This window comes from Hylobates moloch, unplaced genomic scaffold (genome assembly GCF_009828535.3).
Source record: "Hylobates moloch isolate HMO894 unplaced genomic scaffold, HMol_V3 SCAFFOLD_16, whole genome shotgun sequence".
Taxonomy (NCBI): Eukaryota; Metazoa; Chordata; class Mammalia; order Primates; family Hylobatidae; genus Hylobates; species Hylobates moloch.
The window spans coordinates 72549112-72571267 of record NW_026652291.1 but is presented as its reverse complement, the minus strand read 5'-3'; the positions used below and the strand labels follow the sequence as shown (position 1 = coordinate 72571267).

General features: G+C 36.3%; 1 protein-coding gene and 2 pseudogenes across 3 annotated transcripts in view; 1 reads left to right on the top strand and 2 right to left on the bottom strand.

Annotated features, from left to right (window-relative positions):
- RALGAPA1 (Ral GTPase activating protein catalytic subunit alpha 1) overlaps nt 1–22156 on the top strand; it is a 286431-nt gene that overhangs the window by 42571 nt on the left and 221704 nt on the right. For all 3 annotated transcript variants that reach the window (XM_058429656.1, XM_032134679.2, XM_032134668.3), the window contains exons 5-10: nt 4983–5026; nt 6731–6908; nt 10807–10922; nt 15553–15691; nt 17000–17208; nt 18877–19116. In XM_058429656.1, coding sequence (XP_058285639.1) covers nt 4983–5026; nt 6731–6908; nt 10807–10922; nt 15553–15691; nt 17000–17208; nt 18877–19116 — 926 coding nt within the window. The remainder of the gene's footprint in view (nt 1–4982; nt 5027–6730; nt 6909–10806; nt 10923–15552; nt 15692–16999; nt 17209–18876; nt 19117–22156) is intronic.
- LOC116456109 (glutamyl-tRNA(Gln) amidotransferase subunit A, mitochondrial-like) lies at nt 522–1934 on the bottom strand (annotated as a pseudogene).
- Nucleotides 11251–11387, bottom strand: LOC116456462 (small nucleolar RNA SNORA31; annotated as a pseudogene).

Here is a 22156-nt window from a genome sequence, read left to right as displayed (position 1 = left end):
CACCCACCTCAGCCTCCCAAAGTGCTAGGATTACAGGTGTGAGTCACTGCGCCTGGCCCTGTTTCTAGTTTTTTAAGATGTAACCATAGAATATTAATGTGATAGCTTTCTTCTTTTCTGATATAGGTATTTAAAACTATAAATTTCCCTCTAAGCTTTGCCTCACATCCATCTCATAAATTTTAGTGTTGTGTTTTCATTTTCATTCAATTGAAAATATTTTTTCATGTCTTTTTTTATTTCTTCAACCCGTAACTTATATAAGAGTGTTTTTATTTTTAAGCTCTTCAAATATTTGATGTTTCCACAAATTTTTTTGTCAACAGAAAAACTATTTTTGCATGATTTTAATCTTAAAGTTATTGAGTTGTTTTGTGGCCCAGAGTATAGGCTCTCTTGGAGAATGTTCCAGTGTGCTTGGAAAGAATGTATATTCTAGAGTCATTTAAAATATTAAATTTAGTTTTCAACATGGTATTCAATAAAAATTATTAAATTAATGTATGGCAATTATGTGATCATTGAAGAACAAGAAAGGACTTGAATGAATAAATGGAATTTTATGCAATATTCATGGGAAATAAACTTGATAGTATAAAGGCAACAATTTTTAAAAATTTAAAAATATATTTACCCCTACTGTATTAGAGAGACAGAGACTAACTTTTCATTTTCAAGGACTGATGAACAATCATCCATAAGTTCTTGAAGTTGAGTAACAGGAAATTTTACTTGTTTTTCAAACCATTTGGCTACTGTAAGAAGCTGCTAGTCACAAAATGCATGTCCAGTAAACAGCAGTCCTATTGGCAACCCTTGGTTTGAGAGTGCAACAGGGTTACTCACTGCTGACAGTCCTGCCATGTTTACAGCTTGTGTAAAAATATCATCCTGGGCACTTCCTGTTCTGTGGTCTTCTTTGATGAACTCCAAGTATGGTACTGCCTCACTCAAGGTGGTGGGAGTTAGCATACTCCAGAGTTAAAAGCATTCACAAAAATCATTAGCAATGAGGCATCTCACTTTCTGTGCTTTGATGAAATAATTTTCATATTTTTATTTTAACAAAGAAAACATTTCCTGAGAGAACTCTTCCTCTTACAAAATCATTGAACCCTTCTCGTCTGGTTGCAGCATACATGGCTTCAGTAGACACATCAGTGTCACATCTGTGACCATGTTGTAGCCCATCAAATCTTGCTATACTCGATGCTGCTTCTGATGTGCACAATAAATGGTAGCAGACAATTGAATAAGTGATGTGAGAAAAGGATACTTCAATTACTTTGGCCCCCTCAGACTCAAAGAGGTCAGCAGCTTTGGACCAAAGAGACTGTACTTCACTTGATAATTCCCATACAAGGTATTCCTTTGGAACACCTATATGTAGTTTGCTCACATTTGTCAAACTGGGAAGCATGAATGGTTTAACAGGATCCTGTACTGTGTAGAATCCTTAGGTTCATGTTCAGCCAGTACACCCAAGACAATTGCTGCATCATCCACACATCTGGTTAAGATTCCTTGCACATCCATCAAATTCTCCAGGGAAATGAGACCATGATGGGAAACTAAGCCATAGCTTGGTTTGAAACCAACAAGCCCACAGTAGGCAGCAGGATTTCTGGTCAGCCCTGCTGTATCTGATCCTAAAGCCGCATAGCATGTGAATGCCAATACGGCAACTGCACTCCCACCTGAGCGTCCTCCAGTTATTAGCCAGTCTGAATCTTCATTCTCAAAGTGGAGATTCTGCTTCCTCTTTTCTCTATATCGTTTTGAATAACTCCAGGGGTTTTTAACTGGTCCAAATATGCCTTCTGCATTTCCAGATCTCATAGCAAACTCATCTAAATTTGTTTTTCCATCAGTAGAGCTCCCTAATCCAACAACTTCGGAACTACTATAGCATTACCTTTCAGCATATTTGATGCACATGTAAGACAGTAATTTTTGGCTGGGTGTAGTGGCTCACGCCTGTAATCCCAGCACTCTGAGAGGCCAAGGTGGGTAGATCATCTGAGCCCAGGAGTTTGAGACCAGCCTGGGTAACATGGCAGTACCCCAACTCTACAAAAACATACAAAAATTAGCTGGGTGTGGTAGTGTGCACCTGTGTTCCCAGCTACTGGGGAGGTGAGAAGACAACTTCAGACCAAGAGGCCAAGGCTGCAGTAAGCCGTGATTGTGCCACTGCACTCCAGCCTGGGTGACAGAGCAAGAACCTGTCTCAAACAAGTAAATTTGTTGAGTATATATATAAATATCAATATCACACAGTGCTTATCAATATTAAATATGTGTACGATATTAAATATATGTATCATATATATCAAATATATATATATATACACACACACGTAACAATTCTTAACATTCCTATAGGGATTTTTAAATGTAGCCTAACAAATTTATCTTAAAGTTTATATGTAAAATAAAAGCCAAAGCAATTTGGAAGAATAAGTTGGACCAAGAGGGTGTTGTTGTTGGCTATTTTCATGCCTGATAACAAGATAAATTATGAAGTTATACCAACAAAGGCAGTTACTGATGTAGGGATGGACAAATGGATGAATGAAAAGGAACATGGAGATCAGCCAAAGACCTAAGCTTACGTATGGAAACTTGAAATATGATTGAGATGGCGTTTTAGTTCATTTGAACATCATAAACCCCGAAATAGTACTGTACTTGGTTTTCCATTTGCGAAAAAACAAATTCTGTTCCACCCACAAGGAAATAAATTTCTGATAGATTTCAGGACCTACATGTGAAAAGCAACACATAAAAACTTTTTGAAGCGAGTATTTGGTTTATAATTTTAATGTAAGGAAGGATTTCTTTAGACATACAAAGAACACATAAGAAAGAAAAACATTGGCAAATTGATTATATTAAAATTTAAGGCCAGGCACGGTGTCTTATGCCTGTAATCTCAGCACTTTGGGAGGCCAAGGTGGGCAGATCACTTGAGCTCGGGAGTTTGAGACCAGCCTGGGCAACATGACAAAACCCCTATCTCTACAAAAAATACAAAAATTATCCAGGCATGGTGGCATGTGCCTTTAGCCCCAGCTATCTGGGAGCTGAGGCGAGAGGATTACTTGAGCTCAGGAGGTCAAGGCTGCAATGAGTCATGGTCATGCCACTGCACTCTAGCCTGGGTGACAGAGTGAGAACCTGTCTCAAAATAAGTAAATAAATAAATAAATAAATAAATAAAACTTATCTGCATCAGAAGATACCACCTCTCCACCCAACAAAAACATGATTGAATTGTTTGGGATAATGTGTTTTCAATTCATAGAAATAGACACAGAATTAGTAATACAGAAGGAACTCCATATATATATATATATATATATAAAGAAGGCCAGGTATAGTGGTCCACACCTGTAATCCCAGCACTTTAGGAGGCCAAGGTGGGAGGATCACTTGAGGCCAGGAGTTCCAGACCAGCCTTGGCAACATAATGAGGCCCTCTACAAAAATTACAAAAATTAGCCAGACCTGGTGGTGCACATCTGTAGTCCCAGCTACTCAGGAGGCTGAGGTGGGAGGATCACTTGAACCCAGGAGTTTGAGGCTGCAGTGATCTATGATTTCACCACTGTTCTCCAGCCTGAACAACAGAACAAGACCCTATCTCTTTAAAAAAAAAAAAAAAGGACAACTAAATTGAAAATCGTACAAAGGATAAAATAAGGAAACCTTGAATGGCCAAATTAAAAGATGTTCAGTGTCACTAGGAAATATCAAATGAAAGCAACATTAAGATAGTTAACATACATCAGATTATCAAATATTAGAGGATCTGTCAATGTTTTGTGCTGCCAACAATATGGTACTAGAGCCCTCCCATATACTGCTGGTAGTACTGTTAATTGTCACAACTACTTTGGAGAGAATTATCTAATATTTGGTAAAGCTGAAAGTAATTTTATTCCTATATATATATATACCCCAGGGAAACTCAGGTGTGTACAGGGAATCATGAACAAGAACTATTTATTATGGTACTCTTGGAATAGCAAAAATTTGAAAACAAACCAAATGTCTTAATATAAAGACGATAAATAAATTTTGGTATGTTCATATGGTGGAATAGTATGCACCTCTTAAAATGTATTAACTAGAGCTACATAAGTAAGTATAGATAAATTTCTTAAGCTAATGTTGGATGTGAAAAGTAACTTATAAATGACTTTTTAAAAAAATAAATGACTTGTATGAAACAGTTTATATTATTTTTTATGGACTTATAAATGTGTAGTAATAATATACAAATATTTTTCGAAATGATTAATACCAAAGCCTGGATAATGGTTCCCTCTGGGGAAGAAAGGAACAATATGATTTGGGCCTCAGTGATACCTGTACAGTTAAGTAAAACATTGGAGATAATGCAGGTAAGTGAAATAAACATGGAGCTGTGTGTAGATTTATTCATACTGAATGGTGGTCCTCTGCAGGTTTGTTCATGTTATTTTCAGTATTTTATTATAGGTTTGAAATATTTCATAATTTAAAAGAAAAAAGGAAATATTAATGACTTTTCAAAACTTAGAAAATTAGTATAATGGAAATATTTGTTAGGAAATATTACAGTTAAGGATGTTCATGTGGTTAACTAAATGAAAATTTTCTATAGTGGATTTCATTTGGATAGTGATAAAAGTATTTTATTTTATTCTTAGTCTAAATAAGAGATTTATAATAGATTGTTGTGTTACATGCAATTCCGGGCCTAGGTTTTGTTAATAAAATGAATCATGTTTAATTGCAATAAAGCATGTGTTGAAAAGGTGATTCTTTTTATATGCCCTTCTGATCCCAAGTATGGCCAGAAGGATATAAAGGTCACCAAGAATAATTTGGAGGTTGCCAAGGACTTATTTAAAAGTGTTTTCAAGTCCGACCGAGAACTCTGACATTTACAAATAGATAAGATGTGAATATTTAAAATCATATTTTCTTTTCAGGATTGATTTTAAAGAAACTACTTCACACAGGAAACTCCTTAAAGGTACAAGTATGTTTATTTTCCATGACTTTAAAAATACTGAGTAGAACATACATGCCACCTGTTAACACTTTTCCTACCTAAGCTTTTTCCTAAAGATCTTTGAATTGTCTTCGGTTTATTTAATTGAAGTGAGTTCCCTTAAAATGTAGCAAGAGGCTGGGTGCGGCGGCTCACGCCTGTAATCCCTGCGCTTTGGGAGGCTGAGGTGGGTGGATCACTTGAAGCCAGGAGTTCGAGACCAGCCTGGCCAACATAGTCAAATCCTGTCTCTACTAAAAATACAAAACTTAGCCGGGCGTGGTGGCACGTGCCTGTACTCACAGCTACTTGGGCAGCTGAAGCAGGAGAATTGCTTGAACCCTGGAGGCGGAGGTTGCAGTGAGCTGAGATCACGCCACTGCACTCCAGCCTGGGCGACAGAGTGAGACTCTTATCTTAAAAACAAAAACAAAAAAAAACGTAGCAAGAGTTTGTTTGACAAACCATTCTAGGTTGACTGGGGACATTGAAAAAACTGTTGTACTTTGCCACTCAATGGACTCATTCACCAGCAATCTTTCCTCTTTATGGTCCCCAGAAGGAAAACATTATTTAGTCGTTCAACAGATTATTCTTCATTCCACCATAGCCACTATTAGATGTAGAGGGAAGTAGGGGAGATATACATATACATATATATATAAACGTTTTTGTTTCTTTTTCATTATGTCATTGTACTGTGGTAAAAGAAGCTGCCCATTCCGAAAATACCTTGCTGTAGGTTAGGTAAAGTAACATTATTACAGGTGCTTTTGGCATCATGGCTTGGGTATAAAAGTACAAAGGAATAAGCCTTCCTGTAGCTTTTCTCCCGTTATCTGGCTGAACCATGAAAGTGACAGCAGTTGAATACCTTTGACAGTGGCATGAACAAGCTCTGGTGAGGTAATTTACAAAGCTATCAGTGAGGTTAGGTTAGTGGAAGACTAAGTGTTTTGCTTGTCAGAGATTGAATTTTCCTCTATTTCTCTTTTACTGTTTTTATGCTGAGAGAATGTTCATTAATCAGTTAAAATATTTATTGTCTTCTGTGTACAGGGTATTGTTTTAGATGCTTTAATAGAGTAGAACAAAGTTGCTATCTTGGAGCTTAGAATCAAATAATAAGTAAATGAGATAATTTCAGAGGTTTTAAATAATTTTTATTTAAATTAAATCATTTTATTTTTAATAATTTAATCGTAACTTAATAATTTCAGAGCTTTTCAGGGGCAAGAACATTGAATTCACAGTGTGCCAGGATCCCCATAACCATTCCTCCTTTTACCAAACTCATTCTCACCACTAACAGTCATTTTTCTCTCTCTTCTTGCTTCTTAGTTTAGACTAGTGGTGATGGGAGGTAGGCAAGGAGGGAAGTAGACAAGAAGGAAATGATTTTCTAGTTTTTATAAATGGAACTTACAGAATGAAAATTACCCGATGGCTTTAAATAGAGAACAAGTTCATTCTATACTTGTTAAAAATCCATGCATTTGTATTTCCAAATAATGATTTCAGTAGATGCTGTCTCTCTCCTCCTCCTCAACTTCCCCTTCCTTCCCTGCCCTGCCTCTCGAAAGTATCATTCTGTTGTCATCATCTAGAGAACTTTGTTTTTCAAAGGAAGAAAGTATTTCTATTATAAATAAAAATACTGTCTATTTTCATTTTATTTTATTTTAGATTAGGCGGGAAGGTGTTCGTCTTTTCTTACTATGGTTGCAAGCTCTTCAGAATAACTGTAGCAAAGAACAGCTCTGGATGTTTTCATGCTTAATCCCTGGATTTTCAGCACCACAGTCTGAACATGGACCTCGAACTTTAGATAATCTCATTAATCCTCCACTCAACCTTCAAGAAAGTAAGATTCATAGGATGTTATCTGTCAGTATGTTTAAGCTTTCTATGTAGTCGCTTAGTGTATTTTTTCAAATGTCTGTGCATTCATTAGCTGGGTAATCCAAGGCAATGCTTTAAAACATAGCTTTTATTATTATTCAGGTATGGTGAAGTCAGCAGATCAAGAAAGCTGTTGAAATGATAGTTTGTTACTCACAGTTCCCAAGAGGAAGGGGCATGCCATGCCACAAGGGCTACGTGGGGGAAGCACCAGAGTTGGTCAGGAGGCAGAGGGAACAGGGAAAAACATGGGCAAGAGTCTTTATTATGATTTCTATGGGAAGAAACAGGCAACCCAGGTTAAGCAAGTTTAGGATTAGCTAGTTTGAATAATTCCAGTGGGCTGTAGGGTGTTAAGAGTTGTCCCTAGTTGTCTGGTACCCAGCCCTTTTGTAATTAGGACAGAGGAGCAGTCACCCTGAATGTGAGTGTGATGGAGGTGGTAGCGGTGTGGGCTCTGGATTGATTGGTTTGAATATGAAAGGCATGCTCACAGGCTAGTCACTTACTGTCTCTAGGAACTGGCTAGCCCTGGGAAGGACATATTCACTCTGGAGTCAGTAAAACCCCAGAGGTATAAGCATCAAAAACCTATAGTTAATACAGATCATTTAACATTTTTCATTAATTATTACATATCACCTTGTATCCTGGAGTTAATTTGGATGTACATTGAAGTACCAATGTGTTTTATTTTGTCCATTAGATGACTGTGAAAATGTTATATGTAAATTGAATTGTTATAAATTTTCATAAATAGTATTGCTATTTAAAAATTTATAATTTCAGTAATGTTTAATTTTTGCTTTCATTCATTAATGAGTCTTTGTGCTTTTTACCTTAACTTTTTCTAATATTCCTGTCTTTTTTTGTTTGTTTGTTTTTTTGAGACAGAATCTCACTCTGTCGCCCAGGCTGGAGTGCAGTGGCGTGGCCTTGGCTCACTGCAACCTCCGCCTCCTGGGTTTAAGCAATTCTTCTGCCTCAGCCTCCCGAGTAGCTGGGACTACAGGTGTGTGCCACCATGCCCAGCTAATTGTTTTGTGTTTTTAGTAGAGACAGGGTTTCGCCATGTTGGCCAAGCTGGTCTCGAACTCCTAACCTCAAGTGATTGGTCCGCCTCAGCCTCCCAAAGTGCTGAGATTACAGACATGAGCCACCACACCTGGCCAGATTATTCTAGTATTCAATTTTTTTTTTTTTTTACTTCTTTAATTCTCATCTTCGTGTATGAATCCTGTTATTTAAATAAGTTAAAGTGATTTCTTTATTCTTTCATGAGCAAACATTGTCATGTACAGTGCTACATTAGTCAGCTGGGGCTGCAATAACCAGACTGGGTGGCTTAAATAACAGCCAGTTGGACCCATTCACATGATCTCATGTAACTTTACCTCCTTAAAGGCCCTGTCTCCAAGTGCAACCACATTGGGGGTTAGGTTTTCAACATATGAATTTTCAGAGTACATAGTTCAATCCAGAGCAAGTACTCTGTTAGGTACTGCCTCTTATTTATAATTTTTATTTCTATAAATTTAGGTTTTGTGGTAAAGCAAAACTATATTTGTAGAACAAAATTTTAGAATCAGTACCAAGCTGGCATAAAATGTATTAATGAGCCAGTTCAAATAGGCTACATATGCGTGCTTATTTACATTATATGTTATTTTGAAGTTTTCTGTTTTGTTTTGTTTTGTTCTTGAGTGAGACAGGGTCCTGCTTTGTTGCCTATGCTGTAGCACAGTCCCATGATCAGCTCACTGTGACCTCAAACTCTTGGGCTCAAGTCGGTAGCTGGGACTACAGGCACATGCCACCCACCACACCTGGCTCATTTTTAAATTTTTTGTAGAGATAGGGTCTTGCTATGTTGCCTGGCTGGTCTTAAACTCCTAAAGTCAAGCAGTCCTCCCACCTTAACCTCCCAAAATGTTGGGATCACAGGTGTCAGCCACTATGTCTGGTCTACTTAACAGATGTTCTATAAGCATTTTTTCCTCTGCCTCTCATTATAGAGAGGTTTTCTTTCATCACTCTTTTTTAAGAGATAAGGTCTCAAAGCTATGTTGCCCAGATTAGAGTGCAGTGGCTATTCACAGGTGCGATCATAATGCACTGTAGCCTTGAACTCTTGGGCTCAAACAATCCTCCAGCCTCAGCCTTCCCGAGTAGCTGGGACTGCAGATGCGTACCACCACACCCACTCTTTCATCAGTGTTTTTGTGGATGACTTTAAAAATAATTGTTATTCATTTTAAATATATTTGTGACTGACTTCTGCCCCTTCTCTTTTTAAGAATAGAAGTTTTGCTTTTTAGTCTATAAGATGTGGAAAATATGGAGTCTCTGTATACTCCCCAGCAGAGACTAAGACGTCTTTATGGGAAGAGTGGATTTTAAGGGGATTTTTATAGCTTCACAAAATAAAGCTTTCATAAAGTGTGTTCTTCTGTATAATGACAGTGGTCCAGGAAGTCCAGAGTACAGATGATAAAGTTTGTATTTTCTTACTTCTTTTCTTTTTTTTTCTTTTTTTTTTTTTGGTTTTTGTTTTTGTTTTTTTTTTGAGATGGAGTCTTGCTCTGTCGCCCAGGCTGGAGTGCAGTGGTGCGATCTCGGCTCACTGCAACCTCTGCCACCCAGTACAGGCGATTCTCGTGCTCCAAAGTGGCTGAGATTACAGGCGCGTGCCACCACGCCAGGCTAATTTTTTGTATTTTTAGTAGAGATGGGGTTTCACCATGTTGGCCAAGGCCGGTCTCAAACTCCTGACCTCAGATGATCCACCCGCCTCAGCCTCCCAAAGGGTTGGGATTATAGGCATGAGCCACTGCGCCTGGCCTAAAGTTTGTATTTTTAAAGAATAATTTTTTAAAATGAGTGGCAGAATAACATACCATGTATTATTTAAAAACTGAAATCTACCTCTGTTGTGAGCTCGTTGGTTGATATTTACTGAGAGTCAGGTTTAGGGACCTACATGTGTTTACCAGGTACTAATTGTTCAGCTTAGGAAATATTTAAGAGAATTCAGCTAGTTGTGGGCTGACTTTCTTGCATTTGCATTTGTTATAATGAATTTTTCTGAACATCTGAAAGGTAAAAAATATAAAACTTTCTTATTTTGTAAGTGTTAACAGATTGGTACTTTGATAAATAAGTGCATTATTACTAATGTTTGTCATCTTATGGAATTTTTGTAATGGGCAGTCTTCATGTGAATTTGAAATTACCAGAAGTTCTTTCTCAACTGAGATGTTACATACTTGTAATCACTGTGTTATTTGTCTGTCCATGCCTTTGTCACATTCTCTCAATCAAGGGTTCACAGAACAGCTGATTGTTAAAATTTGTGGCCGGGTATGGTGGCTCACACCTGTAATCCTAGCACTTTGGGAGGCCGAGGCGGGCAGATCACCTGAGATCAGGAATTCAAGACCAGCCTGGCCAACATGGTGAAACCCCATCTACTAAAAATACAAAAATTAGCTGGGCATGGTGGCAGGAGCCTGTAATCCCAGCTACCTGGGAGGCTGAGGCAGGAGAATCACTTGAACCTGGGAGGCGGAGGTTGCAGTGAGCCGAGATCGTGCCATTGCACTCCAGCCTGAGTAACAGAGTGAGACTCTGTCTCAAAAAAATAATAATAATAAAAATAATAAATAAATAAATAAAATGAAATTTATTGTTGTGATCAACTGTCAGGGATGATCTTAAGATTTATTTCAAGGATCAGTCATCAGAAGGTTTTCAAGCAATTTTCATTACATACACATTTTGCAGTTAAAGTTTATTTGGTTATATTATTGTTTTGTTAAATTTGTTTTGTAACTATATACTATTCTTTTGTCTTTGGATAGCTCAAGTCACTATAGAAGAAATCACTCCTCTTGTCCCCCCACAATCAGGAGATAAAGGGCAAGAAGATCTCACAAGCTATTTTCTTGAAGCACTTCTAAAATACATAGTAATTCAGGTACTTGTTATCTTCTTTGATATCACACTCCTTACTATCCTATATGGGTGATTCCCTTTTCTCTCTCTTACCATTATTCTGTCATAGTAGATATTTGCTTATTTTCTTTTTGTCGGGGAGGTTGGAGGGAAAGGGTCAGTGGCTTGCTTTTACTTAGCTTTAGCTTTTAAGCTTTTACAAGTGTAATCAAGGAAGTGATGGTGGTGGGGGATATTTCGTACATTTCTCGTGTAAACTCAAGTTTTAGATTCTTCTTTGGAGTAAAATAGACTCTTCACTCTTTACAAGGGTATTCCTGAGTTAAAAAAATTCTCTCTTCGTGTTTTTTCCCTGTATCCCTCTATTCATCCTTGGCTGCCACAATAAAAAAGACAGAAAGTACAAGGACATGTTTTTCTTGCATCTGTAGTGGAAACCTTAGCAGCAGACGGTAACTGCTCCAGGTCTGTCACATAGTAGATGCATATAGTTGCTTATTTTCTTGAAGAAGAAGTGACAAATTTTTGCTATTGAAAATATGTTAATATCTCTTTCTCAAATCATTGGAGGGATGAAGACACTCTTAGGAATCTAGAGAGGGACATTTTTGTAGACTCTTTGCATATACCTTCTTACGCAAGACAGTTGCGCTTATTTTCTAATCCTTTCATTTGTGATCAGCAGTTGTGATACTTCAAATGAAAAGCTGAAAATTGTTTGATTTAGGAATCAGTCTGCCAATATGTAACAACTAGGGAGGTGGGCTGCAGGATAATGATTAGGAGAAATGTAATTTACACTTAAACCTGTGTTTGTACCTTTTGAATTTCTACGTGCATGTATTTTGCAAGGTAACCTATTCACCTTTAGATATAAAATGTGCATACCCTGATTGACTGATGAAAATGCTTTTATTCGCACATTTCTTATAATGGCTCCAAACACAAAAATTCCTCATACCTCAGAAACAAACATTATAAAGTTAATTTGGACCCTAAACTAGATTGCCAGAGTTTGAACCCTGATTCCACATTTTACTAATAGTGTGGCCATTGACAAATTACTTAATAACCACTTAGCGTTTCTGTGTCCTTATTTGTGAAATAGAGATAAAAATGATACCATTTTGGTGTTTGAGGCCTAAATAGTGCAAAGTGCTTAGAATAAAGTAATGCATAGCACACCACAAGTGTTCTGTAGTGGGCAGATGTTATGATCATCATTGTTATTACTAAGTTTTCTTTAAAAAATACTTTTGTACTTCATATAGATTTTAAATATTGCTTTACTGATTTATTGAGCTATAATTGATACATAATAAACTGCAATATTTGAAATTTACAGTTTAATGAATTTTATTACGTGTATACATCCATGAAACCTTTACAATTAATGTATATATTTACCACCTCTAGGCATTTTCTTGGATTTTTGTTTGCTTTGTTTTTTTGTTTGTTTGAGACAAGGTCTTGGTCTGTCACCCAGGCTGGAGTACAGTGGCGCAATTATGGCTTACTGCAGCCTCAACCTCCTGGGCTGAAGTGATCCTGCCACCTCAACCTCCCAAGTAGCTGGGACTACAGACCACCGAGCCTGGCAAATTAAAACTTTTTTTTTTTTCATTTTGTTAGAGAGAGATAAGGTCTCACTGTGTTGCCCAGGCTCGTCTCAAACTCCTGAGCTCAAGTGATCCTCCCACCTTGGCCTCCCAAAATGCTGTGATTATAGGCGTGAGCCACCATGCCCCTTGGATCCCTTTGTAATTCATCCGCTTGAATTCTCACACCACCATTTTATCCTTAGACATCCATTGATCTGTTTTTTGTCATTATAGAATAGTTTGTGTTTTCCATAGTTTTATGTAAATATAATCATAGGATACATACTTTTTTTTGGTCTTGCTTTGTTTTCTGTTTGATTATTTTGAGAATTGCCTATCTTCTTTTATGTGTCAGTAGTTTGCTCCTTTTATAGCATTCCATTGTAGGGGATGCACCAGTTTAGCCAGTTATTTGTTCATGGTTATTTGAGTGGTCTCTAATTTTTGGCTATTTAAAGTAAAACTGCTGTGAATATTGGTAAACAAGTTTTTGTGTGGACATATAGCAGTAGAATGGCTGGGTCAAATAGTAGGGATATATATTGACTATTTAAGAAACTACCAAGCTGTTTTCCAAATGACTACCTTTTTATATTCCACCAGCACTATGTAAGACTTACACAATTGCTTCACATCCTCGCCAACATTGGTACGGTCAATTTGTAATTTTAGCCATTCTAGTGAATGTGTCGTGATATCTCATTATGGTTTTAATTTGTATTTCCCTAACAGCTAATGGTATGTTGAATATCTTTTTATGTGCTTATTTTTCATCTATATATCTTGGGTGAAGTGTCTGTTCACTTTTTTTGCCCATTTTTAAATTGGCTTGTCTTATTAAGTTTAAGCTTTTTATATGTTTTAGAAAGAAGTCCTTAGTCAGATGTATGTTTTGCAAATATTTTCTCCCAGTAGCTCGTCTTTCCATTTTCATAGTCTTTTTAGAAGCTTTTTATTTTGATGAAGTCCACTATACCACTTTTTTAATGGATCTGACTTTCGGAATTGTTTCTAATCTTTGCCTAATCAAATGTCACAAAGATATTCTCTTACGTTTTCTTCTTGAAGTTTTATAGTTTTATGTTTTACATTAAGGTCTGTGGTCCATTTTGAGCTAATTCTGATGTATGAGCAATGTTGGCTTTAATCCTTTGATTAAGGTAGCATCTGCCAGGCTTTTCCAGTGTAATATCAGTAAGTATTACACTAGAAAATCAACAAGTATTTTGTGGGGAAGTACTGTATTACTACCTAAATATCCCCTTTCTTATAGAAATTTCACACGTTTTAGCATCCATTGAAGGCTTTTGACTTTGTAATTATGAGGGTTACCAAATGGTAATTTTTATAAAACAGCTTTATTGAGATAGGATGCACATTTCATATAGTTCACTCACTTAAAACGTACAGTTCAGTGTGTTTTAAGTATATATACAGGGTTACACAGCCATCACAGTATAATTTTAGTACTAATAAGAAACCTCATACCCCTTAGGAGTCAGTCCTCTTACCCCCAACCCTTCCATCCCCACCCCTAGGCAAACATGAATTGATTTTCTGTCTCTATATATTTGCCTATTCTGGACATTTCATGTTAATAGGATCATACAATATGTAGTCTTTATTGACTAGCTTCTTTTACTTAGCAAATGTTTTCAAGGTGTATCCATGTAGTAGCACGTATCGATACTTCATTTTTATTGCGCTGAATAATATTATATTGTATACATATACAGTATTTTGTTTATCTGTTCATCAGCCGATGAGTATTTGAGTTGTTTCTACTTTTTGGCCAACTGGTGATATTAATTCCATCATTACTTCTACATTCAAGAGTTGGCTACATAGTGTAGGAAAAAGCTTTCTCCCCTCCCCGTTTGTTTACTTACTTATCTCAACATGGATTTATGCATTCCTGTGAATTCATGTGTTAATATTTACTACAGTTACCAATTTTGGTGCTCAGGTTGTCCTAAATTTGTCTAGTGGAAGTTCCTTCAAGCTGAATCCTATGCCTTTGAATTGTTGCCGTCATTGTCTGAGCACTTCCTTACTTCCTGGCACCACAAGATATTCCAAGCTCATCTGGTACCTTCCTTGCCCACTCTGGAATCTGCTGCTTCTCTAAGGAGCTGTCATTCATTTTAATGAAGAATTGTATTCACAGACACAGACACACACAAATCCGTGTTTCTGTCTGTCTGTCTATCTATCTATCATAATGTTAATTCATATCCATTTTCCAGATTTTAGTCTAGTACCACAGGGTCCATTCTGGTTTCTTCCTTTCCATATTTATAACTCTTACCTGTCAATGAGAAATGTAGCTCGTATTATTCTCAGTATATATACTTATTTAATCAGTCCCCTTTGTGTATAATCAATCTCCCGTTGCCACCATTGCCCTCCTCTGCAGACATTCTCCTTAACTTGATTGGGTTCCAGTACCCTACTCTGGGCCTTTGCCAACCGCCTGCTTGGATGTCTTCGTCACCTTCTTAGAGTTCTCATACCCTATATTGTACTGCTGTATCTCTTTCTGTCCTCACTTCTCCCACTTCATGGACACCCTCCTCATGCCTCTCAGACTGTGAGTCCCCACTGGGGTACTGCCTCTGCTGTACCCCCTTTATGGATGCCCTGCGTCCTGTGCTCAGGCTCTGATCATCTGCACTTGACTGCTGCTACTGCTTACATACACACACCACTGCCACATATGCTTATGTATTTTGTATGGTTTTTTAGGCTGAATTATTCAGGAAGAGGTAAAAGGGAAAGAACTTTAATATTTTTGTCATTAGTAGAGCCAACTTTTGTGTAATTTTCATAGTTTTTTGAATCATACTTCTAAGTTTTTAAAAAAATATACATAATGTACTTGTTTGACATTAGACCAATTTGAAAGATTTGTCCTTACGCTATGTATCATGATCTTTAGTGTTAACAGTTCAGTGTATTGCAACCTTTTATAAGCTTGTTCATAATTGCTAATACTTGCATTTAAGAGATTCTTTCTTCTGAAATGATTCTAATTATGTAATTTATTTTTAGGTAAAAAGTTTAGAATGGAAGAACAAAGAAAACCAAGAAAGGGGATTTTCATTTTTGTTTTCACATTTTAAGAAATGTTACTTGCCTTATATTTTTCCAAACATCTGTAAGGAAAACAGTTTATATCATCCTATACTTGGTAGGTAATGTTTGGAATTTTCTGAAAGATCACACTTAAGAGTAAAATAATCTCTCACTGTAAAGTTGGCATTTGTTACTGCAGGAAACTGATCATATTTAATACTTGTATTGGTTGGTATAGATATGATACCTAGATTCATACTGAAAGCAGATTTATATTAATAGGAAATTTTCAATGAGAATGAGTTTTTTTTTGTTGTTGTTGTTTTTTAAGAGACAGGGACTCGCTCTGTCACCCAGGAGGCTGGAGTGCAATGGCATGATTATAGTTTACTGCAGCCTTGAACTGCTGAGCTCAGGCGATCCTACCATCTTAACCTCCCCAGTAGCTAGGACAACAGTCATGCACCACCACATCTGGCTAATTTTTTTTTTTTTTTAGAGATGGGATCTCCCTATGTTGCCCAGGCTGGTCTTGAACTCCTGGCTTCAAATGATCCTCCCGCCTTAGCCTCCCAAAGTGCTGGAATTATAAGCATGAGCCACCACACCCAGCCAACAATGAACAGATTTTTAAAAAACTTGTTCTCTGGATCTTATCAATTAGAAAAGTTAGTCCACCAGAAATATTTGTGATTGTAAATTAAATTGAATTCTTGTTTGGCATGATCCTTAGACTATATTATAAATTTTCTTTTTAAGGTTCCCCCCATATGGGGGTTCAATCAAGTATTAGTCTTATTCAAATTCTGTGTGAATAATTACATAGCCATGTTTCATCCAGTATTTATATAGGTTGGTGCAAAAGTAATGGCAGTTTTTGCAATTACTTTTAATAATTATTGTGCCAACATATCTCTTGGAGCCTTGAGCCTAGAGCCTTGTGTACAAATCCTGGGTTAGACGCATATCTCTGCCATATGTAGAAGGTATTGGTAGTCCGTAGGTAAATTGTCTCTTTCCCAGAAAGATGTTCCTAATACCAAGTTTAGGCAACTAACAGGCTCAGGTAAAACCTCATATTTTGTATGACTTCAAAATATGTGTTTCCGTGTTAGGTTAATTGAAGTGAGCTCTTATTTATTTTAAATGGTTCTGGAAGCTTCTTTGTACTTACGTAGGTTCATTGAACTTTTTGATATTTTGTAAAAATACATGTTTCCATATATCATCCTGGTATATATGGTTCACTCTTCTGAGTTCCATGCAAACATCTGGCAAATTCTGAAATGTCATTTTTGCGCTAAAGCTACTTCTAAAACCAGAGTAGCATAACAATATTTTCTCAAATATTTAAAAATGTCAGTTTTTTCTAAACATAATTTCTTTCTTATTTTGGTTTTCATTTTCCTTTTATTTTGCACAGACATCCCACAGATGAGACCAAAGCCACATTATGTCATGATAAAGAAAGATGCTGAAACCAATGAAGCAATCTATTGTACAAAGGAGCCTTTCATTAAAGCTCGTGTTATTGTCATTCGTTGGCTGGTTTCTTTCTGGCTGGAGCCAAAACCACATACAGGACCTCATATTCCCGGGATGGAAGGTGAAGTCTTGCCAAAGAATATTCAGGTAATGCACAAATGAGGCAGGCTTGTTAAAGTTAGAAATGGCTTTTGAGATTTAGTCCATTGATTTCAATTGCCTTAGGTGGAGAGTACACTTAAATAATAGTGCTATTTTATTTGTATAAATATATTTTGTAAATGCAAATTTTAATTATAGAATTAATAAGTTTCTTAATAAAGAAATGAAATGGGAAGTATAGAAGATAATTTCATTAGTATGTCAGTCTCAGCTTCTTATTTCTATATTTTAATTATACAATACTAAAAATATTCTTTATTGTACAGATAAATCTTACAAGTGAAAAGAACTGTGATCAAATGCTAGGACCTTGATGGCCCTTTTTAATTTGGGGACATTCACAAAATGCAGATTAAAAGACCTATTCACACCCCCTTCCCCCCTTTTTCAACAAAGACGCCAAGTCTAGAAATGTGATATAAAATTACAAAGCAATACAGTAGAGGAACTAATATTTCAAACTGTTGTTTTGGATTTAACAGTTTACTTTTTTCTCATACTTCTTTTTTATTTTCTATTTTCCCTCGTACATTTTTCTAAACATGTCTATATTACAGTATTTTTACTACTTTTATTTTCCTCTCCTCAGATTTTCTTACTTAGTTTTTAAAATCTTAAACTATGTGTGTTTTTTCTATAACACCTTAAATCTTTTTTAAGTAGGATAAAGGTATAACGTGTGTTTAATTCATCACAGAAAATTTGACTTTTATTCCTCTTAGTTTATTTATCTATAGCAAACTGTATGGTGTGTTTTCCTCCAAAACTTTGCTCTAACTTCTGTATTAAGAACTATTAAGTGCGAAAATTCTCAAGCAGAACTATCTGTTTTCTGATCCTAGAACATGATGGATGAAAATCATAAATGTTTTTGGTTGGAAAGGTATATTTGAGATCACTTACTTAAGCTCTGTTATTTTATGGATGGCAAAACTGAGGCCAAAAATTGAATAACTTAACAGAAAGTAATTTATACCACAGAATAGTGCTACTTCTACCATATAGTAATTTGCTTATCATCACCTTAAGACTTAATTTTTCCCTGTCTATCTGGTTAGGCTTGATCTTCAGACTTGGTGAAAATTCCATTATTAGAATTATAGAATTTTCTCTCAAGCTTTCTAATATTTTCTTTTAGTTTTGTTCCTACTTCTGTCATAAATTTTGTTCCTTTGTTTTTTGTTTTGTTTAAGAAGCTTTTACTTGTGTAAATTTTTGTCCACAGTAAAATAGAGATAATTATAAACATAAGTTTTTATTAGGTAAACATTCTGATGTTATTTACTTATTCTTGAAGATCTGAGCTGTCTCTAATTCCATTATTCATCCACCCAGCTTTAATTAATAACTTGTTTGAACTGCAAACTTACTGAGAAGAATATATAACTATAGGTGGGTAGATGATTAATTACCACACATTTTGGAGTATCTCTGTCTCTTAGATGTTGAGTTACTTGCATTGCCAATTAATTATTTAGAATTGCTTTTAAATGAAACTCTATGCCCGGAGTTTAAGCAGTGGTATAAATTACTTGGGAAATGTTTTGGATTTTGTCAGTATTACCTATTAAAAGACAAAATACATAGTTAAATGATTATGATATTGTTTCTCTCTCTCTCTCTCTCTTTTTTTTTTTTTTTTTTGTATTTTAGAGAGCAGCTGCTAGTTTAGTATCCAGAGAAGAAAGCAAAAATGATAATGCTGATAAAGCAGACAGAACTACAGAACCCGAACAGTCTCATTCCAATACAAGCACTCTCACGGAGCGAGAACCTAGCTCATCTAGTCTCTGTAGTATTGATGAAGAACATCTCACAGACATTGAAATAGTTCGCAGAGTTTTTTCTTCTAAAAGAAGTAATGTAAACTTTGTGACAGAGATATTTCGTCAGGTAACATACCTCTCAGTATTTTTAATGTATAAGGAAGGCTTTTATCTTTAATATTAAACATACTGATTTTTAGCTGGGAACAGTGGTGTGTACCTTTAGTTGTAGTTGTTCAGGAGGCTGAGGTGGGAGAATCGCTTGAGCCCAGGAATTTGAGGCCACTTTGGACAACATGGTGAGACCGCATCTCTTAAAAAAAAAAAAGAGAGAAAGAAATTACTGATTATTAGCTATTTAAAATATATTCTTCATGTAGATTTTTTAAGTTTATACTTAGTTTATATAATTTACATCTAATCCTGTAGTATTTTCTATTCTTTATATATTTTAGTTTGTGATACTTTTAGTGTAATAATTATTTTCCCCTTATACTCCTGTTACCAGAATAATTTCTTAAATTACTCATTATAGATTGAAACTTTTCTATCATTTGATTAATAAACTATAGTAAAATTATTTTATCTTCCACTCTGTCATCAGTAAATGGTTTATGATATAAGAAGGGAGGTTTTTATTGCTTTTACCCTCAAGGCTTAGTTTTGTCCTCTAAGGCATTCTGAAGTCAAAGTTGGTTAAGAAAGATATTTCTTAGGGAAAGTATAGAAAAAAAAGAGAAAATAAAAGAACAAAAAGCTATTTCACATGAAATAGCTAGAAATCCCTAAGTGCATGTCCTCAAATATGTAGAAATTTTGTGGAAAAGAAACCTTATGAAAACTACCATTTGCTCTTGATGGCAAAGGCACTTTTACAGGTAAACAACATTGAGTTTTGCAGCTGAGGGGGATCATTCAGGTGTCTCAGCAAGTAAGTGGTAGATGTTCGAATAAAATGCCCACATCCTGGTTCCCGTGTCAGTGCTCTTTATTCAGTGCCACACTGTGTTCACATGCCAGGGAGCTCTCTAGGCAAAGCAGATAATCTTGATCTCCCACACATATTTATTGATGTGTAAAACAAAGCATGACAGCATTAGCCTTGTCATCCTAAGTTAAAGAAACAAACTTGTTTTCATTTTTGTCTAGTGTTGGCAGTGGTTCCAGCCAGATTTAAAGTTTGTGTTAACAGAATATGTAACAATTGGGAAAGGAAAGTTATTTGACAAATTATGTTGGAATACTCGTGGGGAATTTTAAAGCTTTGTAGAACTATGCAGGCTCTCCAGTTGTTGAGTCAGTTTAAATAAGTTTATTTTTCTAGGCATTTGCTTCTTGTGTTTGTTTTCAAATTTGTTGACAAAGCTCATCACATCCTCTTATAATTCTTTTAACCTCTGAAGCATTTCATGTTCCTCCTTTTCATTCCCATCAATGCAGTATTTAATTGCCTGGTAATTTTTTAATTTTTTTGTAGAGCAGGGTCTTGCTATGTTGTCCAGGCTGGTCTTGAACTCCTGGCCTCAAGCAATCCTCCTGCCTTGGGCCTCCCAAAGTGCTGGGATTACAGACATGAGCCACTGTGCCTGGCCCTAGCCCTTGTTTGTTTTTCTCTCTTTTTTGATGGTGATTCTTGCCAGAGATTTGTCAGTTTTATTAGGCTTTTCTTTCTGTCTTTTTCTGTCTTTCCCCCCCAGCCCCCATTCCTTTTCCTTTAGTGGTTATTGTATAAGTTTTAACATGTATACTTCACTTTTCAAGTTCTAAAGTTATTTTTTTACCCTCTTCCTAATCAATACAAGGACCTTAGAACCCTACTAGTCTGATTTTTCCTCCCCAACGTATATATTATTATCAAGTAATTTAGTTCTATTTTTTGTGTTGGTGTGTATTTGTTATATATTTGTCACTTTATTTTATGATTTCTTCCCTTTCAGATCTTCTATTTAGAATCACTTTCCTCTGCTTGAAGTTAGTCATTTAGAAATTACTTTAGTGGATGTATGTTGGTATCAAACACTTTTAATTTTATGGAGTTTTCCCAACTTTATTGAGGTATACCCAACAAATAAAAATTGTATATATTTAAGGTGTACATTGTGATGTTTTGATATACCTGTACATTGTGGATGATTACTACAATCAATCTGATTAACATAATCATGGCCTTACGTAGATAAAATTTCATTTGCTTGTATATGGTAAGAACACTTATGATAAAATCTTCTAGCAAATTTCAAGTGTAAAATACGGGATTATTAACTATAGTCACCATGCTAGATATCTGTTCATCCCACATAACTGAACCTTTGTACATTTTGATCAGCATCTCCCATTTTGCCTACTGCTCAGCCCTTAGTCACTACCATTCTACTCTGTTTTTATAAGTTTGATTTTTTAGATTGTACATTTAAGTGAGATTATACAGTAAATTGTCTTTCTGTGTCTAGCTTATTTCACTTAGAATAATGTCTGCTGGGTTAATCCATGTTGTTGCAAATGGTGGGATTTCCCTCTTTTTGTTTTTTTGAAACAGGGTCTCACTCCATTTCCCAGGCGGGAGTACCGTGGTGTGATCACAGCTCACTGCTCAAGTGATACCTATGCCTCAGCCTCCTGAGTAGCTGGGACTACAGGTGCACACCACCATGCCTAGCTAATTTTTAAAAGTTATTTTGTAGAGAAGGGTTCTCGCTATATCGCCCAGGCTGGTCTCTAAGTCCTTGCCTCAAGCCATCCTCTCTCGTCGGCCTCCCAACGTGCTGGGATCGAAGGCATGAGCCACTGTGCCTGGCCCTAGGATTTTCTGCTTTTTTTTTTTTTTTGAGATGGAGTCTCACGCTGTCACCCAGGCTGGAGTACAGTGGCACTATCTCGGCTCACTGCAAACTCCGCCTCCCGGGTTCAAGTAGTTCTCCTGCCTCAGCCTCCTGGGTAGCTGGGATTACAGGCATGCGCCACCACACCCGGCTAATTTTTGTATTTTTGGTAGAGATGGGGTTTCACCATGTTGATCAGGCTGGTCTCGAACTCTTGACCTCGTGATCTGCCCACCTCAGCCTCCCAAAGTGCTGGGATTGCAGGCGTGAGCCACTGTGCCCGGCCAGATTTTCTGCTTTTTAAAGGCTGGATAATACTGTGTGTGTGTGTGTGTGTGTGTGTGTGTG